We start from the raw sequence: 19327 nt of genomic DNA on the forward strand, positions 1-19327 counted from the left end.
TGACAACAGGGTAAACAGCTAGATGGAAAATCGATGACCGCTACTAAACAAAAATTATTTGCCAGCCCGGGAATCGAACCCGGTACCGACTAATATTGTCACTACCTAGGTACTTCCGTTAACAGAGGTAGTGTCTAGGGGTGGGTGTAACGATATCACGGGCGTAGTTTCCACCGAGGAAAGAGGGGACAAGTCCCCCCCCCCTCAAATATAGTTATATGTAAAAAGGCGGTCTTGTCCCAATATTTTGTTTCGAGCACTACAGTAAAATTATAAAAGCGTTAAAGAAAGATTGTAAATCTTTACAATTGACTTACATAAAACTATTAAAGTCTTTAATGCAAAATTATTATATTCCATTGTTGTTATTCATTCTGAAATACCATAATAGGCCTATGTTACTCTCAAGGGAAAATAGAAAATCGTAAGTAGGTAGTCTACTGAAGAGAGAAATCTTGATGATTTTTTTACTGTTTGTAGTTTAACTTATTTAAAACTAAACATACTTTACTCATTTTTAAACATGAGTTAAACTTTTTATTTGATTCAAATAAATCATCACTTACCGAAAAAGTCTTCCCAGGTGAGAGATCCATCGGAATCCTCGCCGTCAGCTCCGTTCTGGCCAGGCATCCTATTTTGTTTTGCCGGCATCGCTTCACTAACCACAAAAACACATTTCAACTGGTTTCTTGATTAGAAATTCTAAGCTGCGCCGCCGGTTCACTAGAAGCAAAGCTTCGTATCATGCGAGTTGACCGTTTAACAACTTCGTGTAATGCAATTCAGTCTACGATTCTCTAACACAAAATTACTCAAAGAAAACCATGCAACGAGCACTAAACTGTCCACTATGCATTACACAAACTTTGACAGACGACCAACCCATTGAATGTTTCTTCACAGACTGTGTGCTGTACGTGTGCGGAGCCAGCTGACTGCCGAGTCTAGAGTCGCGGTGTTTCAGTGTGGATTCTAGTTCTGGAGAAGGAAACAAGCAGAAAAACGCGACTGCTTCGCTATCTAGTGACCAACTAAGCAAGTTATCAAGAGAAGAAAAAGTTACGTAGCGCCATCTGTTAGTGAAAAAACAAACAAAATTATAGTGCGGTCCACGTTATAATGACAGTATTTGATCAACTTTGGCTTTGCTATCCTAGTTTATCATTTGACAAAGCCGGTGGTACTATCCTTTTCTAGGTCCACAACGATGCCAATTATGTTTTTGACAGTGTAGAAATATAATTAATTAATGCAGAGAATCGGTATCGCTATTCTTCTATCTTTATCCACCGCCATTATAACGTGGACCACACTATAGGTCCTTGCTCTGGCAATAAATTCTGTTTTTCAATAATTTCATAATTTATTGAATTGAATTGAAACAGTGCCGGTGTTGCACAAAAGCCGGTTTAATATTAACTGTGATTAATTCCAGGAAAAACAACCAGAGAAGCCGTCCTATCAAGATGGCCTTTTGATTATTATTGGTACGTAGAAAAATTCATAAGAATTATAAATGCATTTCAATACCATAATAAAATACGGTAAGACTTTGAAGAAAATTAAAAAGATGATAAAAATATGTTCAACTGAGAGTTGAACATATTGTAAAATTGTAAAATAAACGTATTGTAAAATAAACGCTACCGGTACTGTATTTCATAATAATTTCATTTGGTTGGCTCACTAAATTTCCAAATGGCACCTACCTACTAGGGCTGACCAAATTTTCTCTTTCCTGACACCAGAAAAAAGTAGGTGGCAAAAGTATTGCAATTATTCTAGATTGGAGTTACTAGTCTACAATTAAAAACTATGAACCAACTTATCCCTAAAAAAATAAATGAAAACTTATTTCATCCTGGATTCTCCAATAGTTTTTCAATACCTTCAACAACTTCAAAAAATCCGCTGCTCCAGTGATCGGTGATCGATGTCTGTCATGTCTCAAACCCAATCTCGATAGCCAGGTGACTATCGAGTATCGAGTAGAGTATTTGTATCGACACCATCAAGCCGGTCGATCAATGCGACTGTCGACAAATTACTGCAAAACTGCGCTTGCGCTTCTTTTGTTGTGTTGATTGAATGTTAAAACTTGAAATTATTCTGATTTTAGGAAGGAATTTTTACTTATCTAATGTTATGTGTTTGAATAAAAGTGTGATTTGCTTGAATCTCTTCTATTAGTTTATTTTTTCGTTTTGACAAGACTTCATTAACGTGGTTATTATTTAGGATTCTACAATTACTGCATTTAAACCGGTATGTAAAAATAACCGTCGTTGAAGCATGCAACAATTTGATTATCAATACAGTCAAATCACTGAAATAATTTGTAATAACTAAAATCTTATAAAAAGCTATTTTTTACTTGCCAGGTTAGTTCTCAGAAATTGCAATAACCAAGTTTGTAAATCTTAGAAACAAGTTTTTTAGGTTAGTTTTTGTTTAGTAGGTAGCCTACATTGGATTCATAAGTCAGTGTAGCGTAATAATTCTGAATATTCAATTCATATACCTTGAAGAAGCTGTTGGTCAATTTTTTAGATGACTCAACTTTATTTGTCAATACTGGAGGTTACTAGGCTATATATTTTATAACAATGTAATTTTATTAATAAATAGTAACAGCAGCATGTAACTGTAATTGTGTCATTTTATCTTGAGATTCTACTTCTCAACTGCATAAATTATCTTTTCCTTATGTAGATTGTGATAGAGCTTAGCTTTCTGGTCTCTTGAATTTACGCTAATTACAAATTATTGCTAGCCTATTCGTACAAATTTGATTTTGTTCAATATTTTTGTTCCCAGATAGTTTGATTATTACCTCTGCGATTTAGGCCTAGTTCCTATTTCTTTCGGTAACAGATTAAAAAATCTAAGCCAACATCAGATTGTCTATAGATAGACAATATGTTCAAAGCTGCAGTGTTCTATCCTTACCGTTATTATAATTTTGTTTCTTTCCAAACTTTAAACCACATTGGGTGATAACAAATAGACTGCATATCCTATCCCCCCCCCCAGAAAGTTTTCTATCAAGATGAAAGCCCAAGAGCTTTACAGGAGGGAACTCAAACTGCAGCCCATTCCTGAGGCTGAAGACTAGGCCTTTTTACTGGTTAAGGCAAACCTTTTTGCCCTGCATTCATCAAGGCCTGGACCTCATACACATCCTTGCCAAAATCTAGGATAGAGGTGTCGTCAGCGTAGCATTCAACCATCCTATGATCTGAAAGAGCAACATCAGATGTACAGAAGGGGTGCCAGTCCACCAGATCCCTGGTGGGGCACCTCATAACTCTGGGCTCTAACATGTGAAAGCCTACAACCCAAATCCTCCCAAGTATGAGCGCAGAATATGGAGAGGGCACCCAACCACACCATAGAGAGTCATATTGGACAGCAAGATTTCATGATCCAGGGTGTCAACAGCCTTGCTGTGATCACAGAGCGTCAGCCCTGCTAGGCTCCCCCTCAAAACTGTCACTTACTCTTTTAATTATCAATTCAACTGCCCCCACTGTTGACCGTCTAGCCCTGAACCCAAACTGAGTGTCAACAAACAGACCATTCAGCTCACAGAACACATAAAATTGGCCAGCTATTATAATCTCAAATATTTTTGACAGAACTGGTAAAATTGAAACTGACCTATAGTTGTTAGGAACCAGGCGTTAGCCCCTTTTATGAATCGGTACAACCCTTGCCAACTTCAACTCAACTGGAAACAGATCGTCAACTGAGTTAATGACAATATCCTCAGAGTCTTCTTTTGGAGCAGCAACATTTTCTTTGTCTCAGCTGCATGGCCCCACAATAAAAGTCCATAACTTGTATGACTATGGAACAGTGAGACAGTGATGGTCTACCAGAAACTGATTTTTGGAATACCTACTCTTCAATATTATCGTTTTTTACTTTCAAACTACCTAACATCAAAGGTTCCTTTGAAAGCTTTCTAATTCTTATTATTTTCTCTAAACATTCTCTGATTATAGTCTGTGCAAAGCTTGTATTTTGCAAGTATTATATTTCCAAAGACTAAGTCTAGTGCATCTGTGATAATAATTTAATTTGATTATATATATATGTTATTGTAATAATATGACTTATCTGTAATGATCTAGCCTAATGTACTTAATGTATTTTTTTTGACTGAAATAAATCATTGAGTCTTCAACAAAAAAAATTTCTGAAGTGTATCATCCGCCATTTGAATTATTATTGTTATTTTGGTTCATTTTCCATGTAGGCCTATATATTTTATTTTCTGATAACTTGATTATTTTTCTGAACTATTCCAGTTGAACCATAATGTCACGAGACTTCAATGACCTGCTTCGTCAAGCTGAGCAGTTATCTGCTAAAATCGATGGCACAGAAGAATTACCAAGAGTCGAAAGATCATTGAGACAAGTTTTGGACGCTTCTCATGAATTGTGGTCCAAAGTCGCAACTACTGGATCTCAGGATATCCATGCGTGAGTGTTATTATTGATGTATTAAGCTACTTTCATCATTTATGTTGAATATTTAAATTTCTAATCGGGTAGAAGTAAAAATAAACTAGATATTAATTTATTAGGTTGAACCACCACAATATTCATTAGCATATATTTATTTTTTGTAAATCTTTTTTGTATTTTGTTTTTGGTAAATAAATTCATTCGTTCATTCATTTAAATGAAAAAAAACAGACACAGCCAAAACTTCTTCTCGTCCTGAAATGGAAATCTCACTTTTGATACGTCGTTATCATTAATCTAGATATTTTTAGAATTGTAGAATGGTCTGGTTATCAGGTAGCCCTTCTAAGCTTTTTTTTAATTTGAGCTACTATGCTTCGTATGGTAGCTAGAACTTTGTTGAATATAATATTATTTGTGACCAAGAATTTAGGCCCAATCCTGGCTAAGGTTGATGTCACCTGCGCTACGTGGATTATTCTTGTAATGTGGATGTATTTTTGTTAATATTTCAGGTATTCTTTTCACCATCATGGCTGATTACGATAAATGAATGGAATAGAGTCAAAATATCATTTTGTCATTGCTGGTAGAGTCAAAATATTCAGTTGGTGCTTTACAAATTACTAACTTGATACTTGATTTTGATTTCAGAAATCTTCTTTTGGGGACTAAAGGTGTAGATTTGCCCCAGCTCACTCAAAAACTAGAGACTCTCAGCTCTAGAAAAACATTTGAACCACTGCAGCCAATCGCTGATAGTGACATTCAAAATTTCTTGAAAAACGAATCGGAAAACGCCATCATCTCACTTATTGAATCCACGCATCATAAGGTAAACAGGTTAATGATCACGGAGTTAGTGATAAATCTTATCAAGATCAATAATGTGAATATTTTACTTGCTTTTATTCTACTGGAATAATACAATTTACCACTTGAGCACATGAAAAGCAACAAATTGCTTACGAACGTGGCAATTAATTTACAATCAATCATCAATGTTGATCGTATGAAAAGAAACAAGATTAAATAGAAACATTTGAATATAATTGTCAATTTCGCTTTTTAACACAGCAGAATGCTGTATTTTCGTGGATTTATCAGTCATATTTTCAACTGTACTTTCCAATAGAGCAGTGTTCTCATTTATTGAGAAATCATCTTAACAAATATTTCACAAATAGTAGTCAAGGTTGCCAATAAACTTAGAAATGCAGTTTCTATGAATTAAATACCAATTTATTTTTCCAGTGGTGTGCTAATTCCCATAGTTGGATTCTTGAAAAACTTGAATTGTTTTTCCAATCTCCGAGTAGCAATCATTTAATGACTCTCAAGTGGTATTTTGGCTCCTCATAACTTGTTGATATCACCATTCTATCAGGGTAGGGTTAGACCAAACGAGCGAAATCTTGTTCTGAACAAAGATTAATGAAAATCTGTATAAAGCTTGTTTGATCACATACACTTTTGGAGACATAATCAGACTTCTCTTATTATGTCGGGTTGTCTCTATGTGTTTTATGCACAAATTTTCGTGCTCTAGGTCTATGTTCGTTTGATACAACCCCAGTCTCAGAAATTTGTTGTTCAGAATTCAATGGTAATAACAATAACCTAATAATCATGAATTGTGGTCGTTATTTGATCAACTTATCAATTCGAAGATTACTGAAATTTTGAATGTAAATTTGTCTCATTTATCCAATTCACTCTACTTGCAGACATTTGAAAGGCTCCATGATCGACATAGGAAAAAGGTTAGACAAGAATGGCATGCTGAAAAGTTGAAGTTGATGAACTCTCTGCTGGGATACTCAAAACATGTTATTGATCTTCCAACTCGCCCAGAGGTAATTAATAAGTCATAAAATCACTTCACTTGCATGGGCTACTTTTTCAAAAATTATTAATAAAAATTAAAAACAATTTATATTTTCGTTCTAATGTAACGTCGTCATGTATCGAAAACCCATATAAAATAGTATAGTCACCGGTGCTAGTAATAAATGTTTTAATTTGAAAGAAAATTTATTTTTCTTCCTACAAAAGTGAACTCGGAAGATTCGATAGTTCTGATTAAAAATCAAGACACACGTAAGTAAAATATGCCATTAATTCTGGTAGCTAAAACAGACAATTCCGAATGTAAATTTTCAATAGCCCAATTCCTTCATGGTATTGAAACTTCTCACTGGATTTCTCTATGTACCAATTAAAAATATGTTTAAATATTAGATTAAGAAGAAGTCTAGGTTATATGGTTGTAGGTAAAGTTTATAAGATGTATATTTAACGAAAATAATTTAGCTGTGTCAGATCTGGAAAGTGTGCGGGAAAATTGATAATTGACTCCCAGCTGAATCATCCAGAAATGAAACTTTTCTTACATTTGAGCTTGCATCCTTCCGTCAAATATTCAATAGAGACTTTCAAGCGCTATTTCAGCTTGCATCCTTCCAGCAAATAGTCAATAGAGATTTTTGGGCTTGATTCAATCACCGATTGATTTGAACTATGTAGCGTAGGGTTGCGAAATGACAAACTTTCTAAACCCTAACTGAATTATGGCTTAAATAATAATATTGATCGGTGATGTTCCGATACAAATTGATATAGAGGATATCCCAAAAATAATATTTAATTCTAATAGATTTATGACAATAAATTATCATTAAAGATTTACAACAACCATAGTTTTGAAAAAGTATAAGATGATTAAAAAACGAATGTAGATGGCAAACACAATATGAATGACGAATGACTAATTTTGTCTAATAAATTTGTCTTTTTTATTTGACACAAAATTGTGTAATTTATTTTAGAAACAATGAACATTTTCTGTTCATCTGTTTTAGAAAAAGGTGATAAAAAGCAGATTTCGGGCGTATCTTTAGAAAATTTTCCAAATCTGTTCTTAGTGCGCCTCTAGAAGTCCAACTTAACATTCCTGCTAAAATAGATTTTTAGTTCTGTTGAATGAATGAGTGCGATTTCCTTTTTATATAGAATTGCATCTTACATCCTTGTTCAAATTATTATCGAATCTTATTTTTACAGAAAAGTATTCTTAATGAAAGTGTGTATGGAGCCAAAAGCTGCCTGGATCAGCAGGAGATGGCCTATGCGCAATGCGTTATTGAGTATAATCAGGCAGTAATCGAGGGAACTGTCCGGCCAAACCTCATCAAATCTCTCACCACTGTTGCTACTAATTTCAATGATCAGGTTGGTTAAACAAATCGAACCTATCAACTTACTAATTCATTTATTCACATAAGATGTTTGTATGTTTTACTCTGAATCTAACTCTTATTAAAACAATCAATCTTTTATTCACATAAGATGTTTGTATGTTTTACTCTGAATCTAACTCCTATTAAAACAATCAATCTTTTATTGTCAAGGAACATAAACATTTTACAATCAATGTCATTTTCTACAATAACTTATACAAAGACCGACATTAAATATTTAATTATGCATTACATTTCTGAAAACAATTGCAGATCATATAAATTTGATTGAGATAGAACAACATTCTCCCAAATTTTAATTAGTGTACAAAAAATAGGTTATGTTTATACTGAATTAGAGTCCAATTTGCCCTTATGCTTGTTCTATCTTATTTTCAAAAATATTTTTCGTTTTTTTGAAAGGGCAATGGAATTTATGTTGAAGAATTTATAATGTAATTTACAGTACTTCAAATAATGCGAAGAAATATAATAATATTATCATGGAATTATTACATAAATTCAGGAAATACTGTTTGTTAATTCTTTCTTGTTCTCTTTTGTCGAGTTTGTTGAAATGAACTGCCAATTACAATAATTGCAAACTATTTTGTGCGAAAATGGGAGCTATATTCTTGTCCTATGACGAGCGGCATGGTTGGCAGATAGATAGTCTGTAGTTTTTTGTGTGTTTGTTGACATAGGCTATATATCGTGCATGATATATATAAATTTTATATTGTGTTTTATTTTGTATTGCTTGAAAGTTTTTGAAAACTAGTCAATTATTCAGTTCTATTCTCCCTGTTTCTACAGAAAGTTAGTGAACTGTGGAACATAGTGGATTCGATGACTCAGTTACCTCCTCAATTGATGGGCAGTCCTCTAGAAGCCAGAACATCTCCAAACATGGTTGACGCACTCATTCATCAAGCAAGAACCTATTTGGAAAACCGGTAGGTCTACCTCACAAACCTCGTTTGTTTTTGTCCTAATTAAACAATCCCTGTCCCAGTAATTATCAAAGCAAAAGTTGGTTCTCATTACAAATCCCACTTGAGTTCTCTAGACTGGTGATTAAAGTTGATTATTTTTACAGTTTCAAAGGTGCTCCAAACTCCAAAACAACATATTTGTACTGATAATATTGATTTATTGAACTGATATGACTGTTTAAAAATTGTACCTTTGAGAATAAATTCTGTTGGTAAGTTCAGTATTTGAAACTGTTTTTTTGTGAGCTAGTAGAATAAATCGCAAGAAGTTTCATTACGCTAAATTGTTAAAAAATCTGTGTACGTAGATTTTCATTAAAAATGTTAACTGTTTACTGAGGTGATGAATGTTCTCTTCACGCATAAATATCAGAATAAAGCATCAAAACTTTTATTTCATTACCCTTCGGTTTTGAGTTTTTTTTTCTATATATAACAAATATTGAGCAATATAAACGGCAAAAAAACCCTGTAAGTTTAGAGTGTAAGCTTTTATTATTATGCGTTTTAAGAGCAATGAAAATGCCTTAATGCTACAAATAATGTGCCAAGTTTAACACTCAAGTCTATTCAGCCAAAGTACTGTGACGTCCTGGGCAAAATTCAGCTCTTGTAAGGGTCAGTTCAGACTTGATGCTGCAAACAGCTCATTTAAGGCTTCTTTTTATTATATACTAGCAGGTAACTCGTGCTCCACAAGGGTCTACTTAAAAACTTGACAAACTTGAAACTTGACGTAATGAAGAATTGGAAATAGGCCTATAACCATCATCGGTTAGTTAAGAATCTTTTTGAAAAAGACTTGATGATGCTTCAAACATAATTTTCCTATCCCGTACGTGTATAAGCCAGTTCTTTCCTTTTATTATAGTATATTATGCTATAAAAGAAGATTAATAGAATAATATTAATAGGTTAATTATACGTGATCAAAATCATATAAATAACTATGAAAGGAACAACAGAATCAGCAGCCCAAAACTGATCAATTTCACAAAAAATGTCGATTATAATAGCGAGCAACATAGTAATAAACTCTATGATTTCTATTAAATAGTGAGTCGACTGAATTGTGTTATTTGTTTTCAGATACAAAGAGTACATGTCGAGCATAATAGCGTGCAACATGAGGGGTGCGAGGCGGGGCGGGGTGCCGGGAACCTACTCGCTGGTACGAGGCTTCGTGGCGGTGCGAGTGCCGGCGGCCATGCTTGGCCTCGACACCTCCATCAGGGTGGACGACCAGCCGCTATGGCCTCTCATCTACTACTGCCTGCGCTGTGGCAGCATAGCAGCCGCTCTCCAGTGTGCACAGCAAGCTGGGTAACACACTTGGCTCTCTATTGGCTACATTTCCACGAGAGAGGCTCTGTGGAAATTAAGCTCTTCTCGTGCAAATTAAGCAGTAGTATCTATAGGAACCGATGATAAATTGTATAATCTATTTTATATAGATCGTCCAGTATAGCGGTATATATATCGTCCAGTAAGCAGTATACTGCTTAACCTTATATAGCTCTGTTATGGTTATAACGTGTGTATAATAGCTCTCTTTTTTTTTTTTTTTTTGAAGAGAATATCGTTCATGAAGTAAACTCCCTATTGGTTTTTTAATAAGGTAAAATCAATAATCAATTATCATCAATTTCTCTAGTTACTTTCCTTGCCCTATTACCATAGGTAAGGAAAGTATTGCTTTCCAAAAAAAATTAAAGTACCCTAATTTCAAGTTTTCTATAAGTTTTAAGGTCCCCTGAGTCCAAAAACATGATTTTTGGGTATTGGTCTGTGTGTGTGTATGTCTGTGAACACGATAACTCCATTCCTAATCAACCGATTGACTTGAAATTTTAAACTCAATGTCCTTATATACCATGAGGATCCGACAATAAAAAAATCAATAAAATTGAATTCAAAATGGCGGAAAAAATGGCGGATAATTACTAAAAAACCATGTTTTTCACGGTTTTCTCGAAAACGGCTCTAACGATTTTCTTCAAATTCATACCATGGATAGCTATTTATAAGCCCTATCAACTGACATGAGTCTCATTTCTGGGAAAATTTCAGGAGCTCCGTAATATTCTTGAGAAAAATGGCGGATAATTACTAAAAAACCATGTTTTTCACGATTTTCTCAAAAATAACTTGACCGATTTTTTTCAAATTCATACCCTGTATAGTTATTTATCAGCTCTATCAACTGGCATGAGTCTCCTTTCTGGGAAACTAATGGGGGGTCCACCCCATCCTTGAGAAATGGACTTAGTAACCTCCTTCTCGTGCATGAGGTAGGTAGGTAGCGCAGTTCATACAAAGAACACATAGTCGAGATATTTCATCTGTAGAACAGCTGTTTTGACGACTAAAAAAAAAATCATCGAATTTCACAATTTACACAAAACAAAAAGTACTCTGAAAACAATTATATATATATATATCTATATATATATATATCTATATATATATATATATATATATATATATATATATATATATATATATATATATAATATATATATATATTATATATATATATATTAAAAAAAATCATCGAATTTCACAATTTACACAAAACAAAAAGTACTCTGAAAACAATTATATATATATATATATATATATATATATATTATATATATATATATATATATATATATATATTATATATATATATATTATATATATATATATATATAATTGTTTTCAGAGTACTTTTTGTTTTGTGTAAATTGTGAAATTCGATGATTTTTTTTTAATATATATATATATATAGAAGTCTGATCGTAGTTTCAAATATGAGCAAGGAAAGTTGTGTGAGTGTACCACACCAGATTTTTTTACTTTGTTACCAGGATGTATTCATTTTTCTCATCTTAATGTCTATCCGCATGAATACATACCAGTCAGAATCAACAACCATGTGATATCATATACAAACGAGGCAAGATATCTTTGTATTACTCTGGTGGTATTATCTTGGCCAAACTTTGGTGGAAAAGCCATGTCAAGAAAAAGTGGGATGAGCTTAACTACAGTATATAGTGAGGTCCACGTTATAATGGCAGTGAAGAAAGATAGGAGAAAAACGTTGCCAAGTCTCTCCATTTTGCCACTGACTGTACACAGCTGTTACTCAATTCATCCCATTAAATTTGATTTAATAATAATTATCATTTCCTTGATTACATAATCAATTTAATGTCAAATTAATCAAGGAATTTTTTTCCCATAATTTGATTTGAAAATTTGCTTTTATAACTAAGATCAGATTTTTTTATACAAACCTGAAATGGTGGCTAATTAAAAAAGCTGTGATACAACAATCTGAATTTCAAACAACAGAAATTAAGTTATTTGGTAGATATTCTATTCCAATTTCTTTTAAAATCAAATTTATTTATTTACCAATTCACTAGAAATTTACAAAATAACACTTATCAACTAATATACATTGGTGTGGCTGGAAAAAGAAGCCTTGAGCTCCAGCCACGAGTTCGAAAATATTCTTTAAATTATTTGTACATTTGCCGTGATAATATTCTAAAATACAAACTAAAAGATAGTAAACCAAAAACCAAAAATATGTATAAATAAACACACAAAATCAATTCTTGAATCAAAAATCAACAAGCCCAATAATAGAAATAGGTAATATAGAAATTATAATAATAATAAAAAAAAAATCTTTTTTCAGGTAATCAAAAAAAACCAAGTTTAAACTGACGTGTTAAAAACAAGTCATAATTATAGTAATTTAGTTTTCGATTTTAAAAAAGTAATTCTCTTTTACCCAGGATCTTATTTTATTTAATTTATTACTTGTAATTTTATCCCTAATGAAATCGTCTGGTATCCTATTTATTAGCTTATCGCTCTGGAACTTGAATTGATGATTGCTGGTTGTCAATGCAGTGAAATTATACTGTAAGCACTTACACTTGCTGGTCTTAAATTGTAAGTGACATTGCGTTGAGTAAATAGATGAGTATTTTTATTTATGAATATAATTAAGTTTGTTATGTACGTTTGGCGAAGCGTTGGTAAGTTTATCTCATCAAATATTAGTCTGCTAGGATAGCGTCTTGGTCTTCCTAGCGCAGCCCTGATGATATGCTTTTGAATAGTAAAAAGTTTATTGAAATGGGTGTCAAAGGCTGCTCCCCATACTTCTATATTGTAGAGGAAGATTGAGTGAGCATATGCATTGTAAATTGTTCTGAGAATGTTCAAGTCTTTCAATTGATTAATTTTGTAAAATATTGTAATCAAGTATTTTAATTTATAACAAAGATTTTGGATGTGAATGTCCCATTTATGTATTTATGTATTTATGAATGTCCCAAAAATAATAGAAAAATAGAAATCCTATTTAAAATAAGTAATTTCAATGGAAATAATTCTGAAATAACCTTTTAATATTATTTATACCGGTACGAGTAGGTTTAACCTATAAGTATAGGCTAACTGAAGCATGGATGAAGTCTAAGATGGTTAGTTATCAACTTTTAAAATGTAATTTCAGGTATTTTAATTTGTGTTTCTCATACGGTAATGTCTAAAAATAATTTAATTGTTTCAAAAATACATTTTAAATCAATTATACGACTTGTGTACTCAAGCATTTCGATAGAATGAAGAAAAAAATGGTGACTGATAATGAATTGTTTACTTTTGTACAGTCACTGTCAAAAGTAAAAATAAAATATTCTGGCAAACTGACAACATTGCAAAGCTAGAGAGAGATAGCGCTGTTTTGTTGTATGATAGAAAAGGACAGCAACAGTATTGTCAATCGTACACTGCCATTATAACTTGGACTTCACTATAGTAGGATGTATTGGTTGATAGGAAGGAATTCAAGCTTATCAACCTCCAATAAAATTCTACTCTACAAACAAATACTGTAGCCTGTCTGGTTGTATGGTGCGCAACTGTGGGGCTGTACAGCAGAGAGCAATATTGGCATCATCCAACTAATCCAAAACAAGTTTCTGCGAAAAGCTGTCAATGCTCCATACTTCATCAGGAACGCCGACCTTCATAGAGACCTTCAGGTGGAGACAGTCAAGGAGATGATTGTGAAAACAGCAAGGACCTATGAATAGGCTCTACATGACCACCAAAATGGTCTGATCCAGCCTTTGGACAACTCAACATTAACGAGGAGATTGAAAAGGAAGAAGCCAACGGATCTGGTGTAAACTTCCAGCAGTGCTTAGTGAAAGTGAAAAAATATATATTAGTTTAGTGCAGTGATTATGAATGAGCTTATTTAAAACAAGGAGAAGCTATTACAAGATTATTTTTGTGAAAAGACTTGGAAGTATTAATTTAGAATAGAAAAAAACTGATCGTTAGTCCTAGTACTAGTGAAAGTTATATTCAATAAAAAAAGTACCTAATGTGTATTTTGTTGTTGCAGACCAGGTATGGAAGAGATGTGCCAAGTTCTTGATGAACTGAAATCGAGCAGTGTTCATCGGCTCAGTCCCAAAATGGAAAAACTTGTCCGTACTCAGTACAGAAGAGCTGTCAGAAACACAACTGATCCTTACAAGAGGTATGTTTTCATTCTTCGTAGATTGATGGTCTAATTTTAAAAATTGATGGACTATTTATTGATCAATAAATCTGAACCTAACATTTTATGGAGAGGCTTTAACATTCAAATTCATTGTATTGAGCCAAAAACAATAAGCATACAGGCCAAGACAAAACATAAAAATAAATGAAAGAATAACAATGTATAATTAAAAATTTGAGCATATAACTATGGTAAGAAAACATTTATAATACAAAAGCAACACATTATTCAAGTGTCATCATTAAAAAATTCATCCACACTATAATAAACCTTATTTACTAAGTATGCATAAAGTTCTTTCTTAAAATTCATTGATGGGGTATATAAACATTTTGGTAACTTTTTAAACAGTCTCAAACCAATTACACTAGGACTTTTGTCAGAGAATCGTAATCTGTGGTGATTAATAAATGGGTCCCCATTGCCACAAGTAGAATAACCATGGACATCACAATTCTTTTTCAATGAATTAATCTTATTAGCAATAAATAATACTACTCTGTAAATATAAATACATGGAAAGGTGAGTAATTTTAGTTCTTTAAATGCATTCCTGCACGATTGATTGTAATCCAGGTTTGCCATGTACCTCACTGTACGTTTTTGTAAAATGAATAATTTCTGACAGTTCTATATACCACCATATACCAGGTGAGTAAATGAGAGAGAAGTACACACACCTAGCAATATCTCTATTTCCGAATCTTACTATATACCGTAATACAAAGAGACCCTTGCTAATCTTATCAGCTACTTTATCAGCATGCTCATTCCATGACACTCTTTCAAACATTTCTCTTCATACCTTACGTTATGTTAATTGAATATTTAATGCTTCCACCGTATGCTAAATCGCAAAACTCTCCCTTAACACGGAAAAGTGTTTCTACTGTGCGTGACAATAGTGATGTGATACCTCGGACTTTTTACATTTTTTAGGAGTAAGATGTTGGTGAAAATTTAGTCATTAGGCGAGATCTTGCTTACCAAAAGTGTAGAGTCATGTCTCCATTTTCTGTGTGCTCTATCCTGCATGAGGAAAGTGAGGTTGTAGTAAAAGTAACTCTCTTTCTATTTGCAAAGAATTATATTCCTCATAGATTTTTATTTATTCGTCATATATCTTTACTGTATAGTTTCGTCATGGAATGGGATTGCTTCATAATGAATGGGTTCATTTTTTCAATAAGTCTGTATCATTAGCAGATCCTGCGCACAAATTTATTCATTTATTTAGTTATGTACAGTTATTACACTTATGTGAGAAGGCACAACAATCTTATGCCCAAAACTGTCCCTTCTCAAATTTATACAGTACTACAGTCCAAATTAAAATGTAGGTCAAGCTACTATCACTTATTAAAATAACAATTGAATTACTTTTATCAAATCATTGTGCTCTAGTCCTAAACTTCCTCAACGTCCCACACTTGTCTTAATCCTAAAATTCTGGTTTATGATTCAAAACTTATTCTATAAAAATGGTATGTCAACTTATCATAATGAGAGAAATTTATGTAAAAGCGTATGGGAGAAATAGTATAAAGCGCTAAGGTTGTAATCTTAATAATCTATTGCAGAAATAGTGGAGGGCTCAATTCCTACAAAGCCCATGATTATTTTTTATGACATCATCTTATTCCATCAACCACGCACAATAAAAAAGCTGGAGTACGCAGAAAAATATATGTTACACGTTCATACTTTATTATCTATTAGAATTTTATTTCAGCTCTGTGGTTAATGGACGCAAATTGTGTTTGTAGAGCTGTGTTCTGTGTGCTTGGTGCCTGTGATGTGAACGACGAACACAGTGAAGTGGCGAAAACAGCTGATGACTACCTCTGGATGAAACTGTGTCAAGTCAGAGAGAGCGCAGACAACACAGACTCTGGAGATCAAATATCGTATTCGGTTCTTCAGTCCCTTGTGCTAGAAGAGTATGGTAAATAAATATTTTCTTTACAACAACATTCATAAACTTCACATTACTGTAATTCATTTTTAAAGATAAATTTACTTGATGTTTGCCGAGTTTTCCCAGAAACAGAAATACGACTACCTAGTTTTCCATTTACTATCGAAAGACTGAATATTGATATTGTGGAACTTTTCATTATTGAAGAGGCTTGAAATATTGTCAAAAAATCCACTTTTTTTTTTTAAATTTGACAATATCTCAAGTCTCTTCAATTACTATTGAAAGCTTAATAACTTTTCAGAGTTTGATAAATCAAAAGCTTGAGGAATGATTCTTGTTGGAACAGGAAATAAGTCTTCCAGTTTGTAATCTGATTTTATTACGTTGAGGAAATAATAGTGTAATTTATGATCCTACTCATATGAATTCTGTCCGACTCTTTCATAAATATCTCGCTCAAAATACTGAATTTCTTTGTAAGGCTGTGCAAAAGCTAAAAATAAACTTTCTACTGGCGATATTTTTCAATGTTTTTCGATTTGTATATCATCAAGCTATCAAAATGTTAAAGTTTTCTCAGGAAAACATTTTTTTCCGATCATTACTTTTGGAGATATGAGCGCCTAAATTCTAAATTTTTGGGACAGAACATTTCAAATTCGGTAAGAGATAACTCCATGAAATTTGGAGGATAAATTATCCATGGTATTGTTGAATGAATAAAACAAAAATTTTCTGAAAATATCAATTTTTGAGAAAGTTATTCAATTTACCAAAAATAACTCAAAAAATTTTTTGTTGTATTCAATCAACAATACCATGAAGAATTTATCCTCTAAATTTCATGAAGTTTATCTCTTACTGAATTTGAAATGTTCTGTCCCAAAAATTAAAACTTTAGGCGCTCATATCTCCAAAAGTAATGATCGGAAAAAAATGTTTTCCTGAGAAAACTTTATCATTTTGATAGCTTGATGAAATACAAATCGAAAAACTTTAAAAGATATCACCAGTAGCAAGTTTATTTTTAGCCTTTCCACAGCCTTAAGCAAATTGATCGTTTCCACTTTCGGGATCGTTTTCGAATATGGCGATCAATCTTAAGTTAGATCTTGGTAGTTTTCTCTATCATCTAGCCTTTCGAGTTCGTGAGGACTTGAAAGTTCGCTTGATAAAGATTTTTTTCTACAACTTCGCGTAAAAAAAATAATTTACATACTCAATTCTCCTCGTAAAACAGCTTATTTCTGAGGAGAATCTACTTTTTCGCTCGCTAACCATCCGCGCATGCGCAGTAAATTTTCTTTACGCTCGCAAATCATTCGCGCATGCGAAGAAGAGTTTCTTTACGCTCGCCAATCAGCTGATGGTAAGCAGCTCGCCAAAAGGTCAGATCTTAACCTAAAAAGTCGGTAATTGTAACTCCGCCGATGTAAGTAATTTAACAGGTTTGGGCAGTTGTAGAAAAAATTTTGTATGTAATTCGCGTGTAATGCTTCTTTATCGCTCTTGCAAAATTATCACGCTCCGCTTCGCGTCGCGTGATAACTGTTTGCGCGAGCGATAAAGTCGCGCATTACGCTCTTAACACATAAATAGCTATTTTATTCTATTTTCAGCCTTGAGAAAAACGACATTTCAAGAAAGATTTATTGTAAAAATTTTGTAATTAGATGCACCTTTTCCAATTATAACCCTATATATACGTTTTATTTTATTAGTTTGTTGTTTTTGTATTGTTAGTGTATTTTATTAGTTACTGAACTGGGCCTGAAAAGGCATAAACATATAATTAGATAAACCAGTACCTTTTTTATACACATCTAGTCTTGGATATTATTTATTTTTCAAGTTATTTATTGAAAAACATCATGATGTAAACTTTGAAATTGTACATTAGTCATTTGCCCAAAATTATATGTTCTATTATAAAGTAGCCTAGACTCTAAAGATCATGTTGGTGATTGAATTTTTGCAGGAGAAAAACATTATAACGCGAACGACCAACCACACGTATACTTCCAGCTGCTATTTTTGACCGGCCAATGGGAGGCAGCAATCGACTTCCTCGTCAGATCGGACAGGCTGCGGGTGCACGGTGTTCACATGGCCATTGCTTTGCAGCAACTTCATCTCTTGGCAATGCCAGCTAGTGTCAAGTCGCCATTGTGTGAGTACACTGTATCTTTAATTCAGAATAAATAATAAAGACAAGTTGATTACATAGAGCATATAAACTACGATTATTTACAAAGTATTGATACAATGCTAGTTTGCTGATTTGAGAAAATTTGGCCCCCACTATATATGAATATTTATTTATACAATGTGATAATTTTTCCACTGAGTCTGACAAGACCCATTGTGCTACAAAACAAAATAGCATTGTACATGAATAAACTATTATAAAACTAAAATTATGATAAATGAGTACAATAAAAATGTGGATTACTCTAAAAACAAGATAGAAAGATAGACATAGAATATGAATATGTGTCGGGATGCCATTATCAATCAAGAATATTCTTTATTCAAAAAATTCAGTAAGTACAAAAATGATGAATAATATAAAATACGAATAATTATGTACTTGGATTAAGTTTCCATATCATAGATTATGGAATGAGCCTACATGGGCACTGTGGCCTGTGCCTAGACTCGAGTTGAAATTTCAAGTAGGTATAGTAGGGGGAGAAGAAAGAGAGCCAAAATTAATTCAATTTATGGTAATTCCATTCAAATGATTGTCATAGTTTTGTATTGTAGAAAGTCATTCTGTATTGTAAAGTCCGTCTGTATCGTATATAGCCAGTCTGTATCGTATAGAGTCAGTCAGTATTGGTATAGAGTCAGTAAAAGTCATGTTAATTTTGCAGTCAGGTAAGTCCGCCGCCCGCCAAGACCAGAGCCACAGCCTCCACCTCACTTATTTAAAACAACCAATATTTCAATCTTTTCTTTTGAAAATTGGAAGACTTACAGCTGAAAAATCTGGTGTGGCGCACTCACACAACTTTCCTTGCTCATTAATCTATAAGCCTCATTCTTAAACGAGGGATAATTAGGGGAATAACATTATGCCGATTGGCGGCTAAATAATTAAAACTACG

At 33.1% G+C, this 19327-nt stretch overlaps 2 protein-coding genes across 2 annotated transcripts in view; one reads left to right on the top strand and one right to left on the bottom strand.

Annotated features, from left to right (window-relative positions):
* Window positions 1-986, bottom strand: part of LOC111045520 (pleckstrin homology domain-containing family G member 1) — a 139813-nt gene extending 138827 nt beyond the window's left edge. The window contains exon 1 of the mRNA XM_039425188.1: window positions 567-986. Within this exon, the coding sequence (XP_039281122.1) occupies window positions 567-654 (88 nt within the window). The 5' untranslated portion in view covers window positions 655-986. The remainder of the gene's footprint in view (window positions 1-566) is intronic.
* Window positions 987-2054: 1068 nt separating this feature from the next.
* The window catches only part of LOC111047336 (nuclear pore complex protein Nup93), a 32658-nt gene continuing 15385 nt past the window's right edge, over window positions 2055-19327 (top strand). The window contains exons 1-10 of the mRNA XM_039425191.1: window positions 2055-2268; window positions 4317-4493; window positions 5133-5313; window positions 6206-6334; window positions 7542-7709; window positions 8534-8673; window positions 9802-10035; window positions 14135-14272; window positions 16063-16241; window positions 18196-18387. Coding sequence (XP_039281125.1) covers window positions 4327-4493; window positions 5133-5313; window positions 6206-6334; window positions 7542-7709; window positions 8534-8673; window positions 9802-10035; window positions 14135-14272; window positions 16063-16241; window positions 18196-18387 — 1528 coding nt within the window. The 5' untranslated portion in view covers window positions 2055-2268; window positions 4317-4326. The remainder of the gene's footprint in view (window positions 2269-4316; window positions 4494-5132; window positions 5314-6205; window positions 6335-7541; window positions 7710-8533; window positions 8674-9801; window positions 10036-14134; window positions 14273-16062; window positions 16242-18195; window positions 18388-19327) is intronic.

The sequence above is a fragment of the Nilaparvata lugens genome, chromosome 3 (assembly GCF_014356525.2).
Source record: "Nilaparvata lugens isolate BPH chromosome 3, ASM1435652v1, whole genome shotgun sequence".
Classification (NCBI taxonomy): Eukaryota; Metazoa; Arthropoda; class Insecta; order Hemiptera; family Delphacidae; genus Nilaparvata; species Nilaparvata lugens.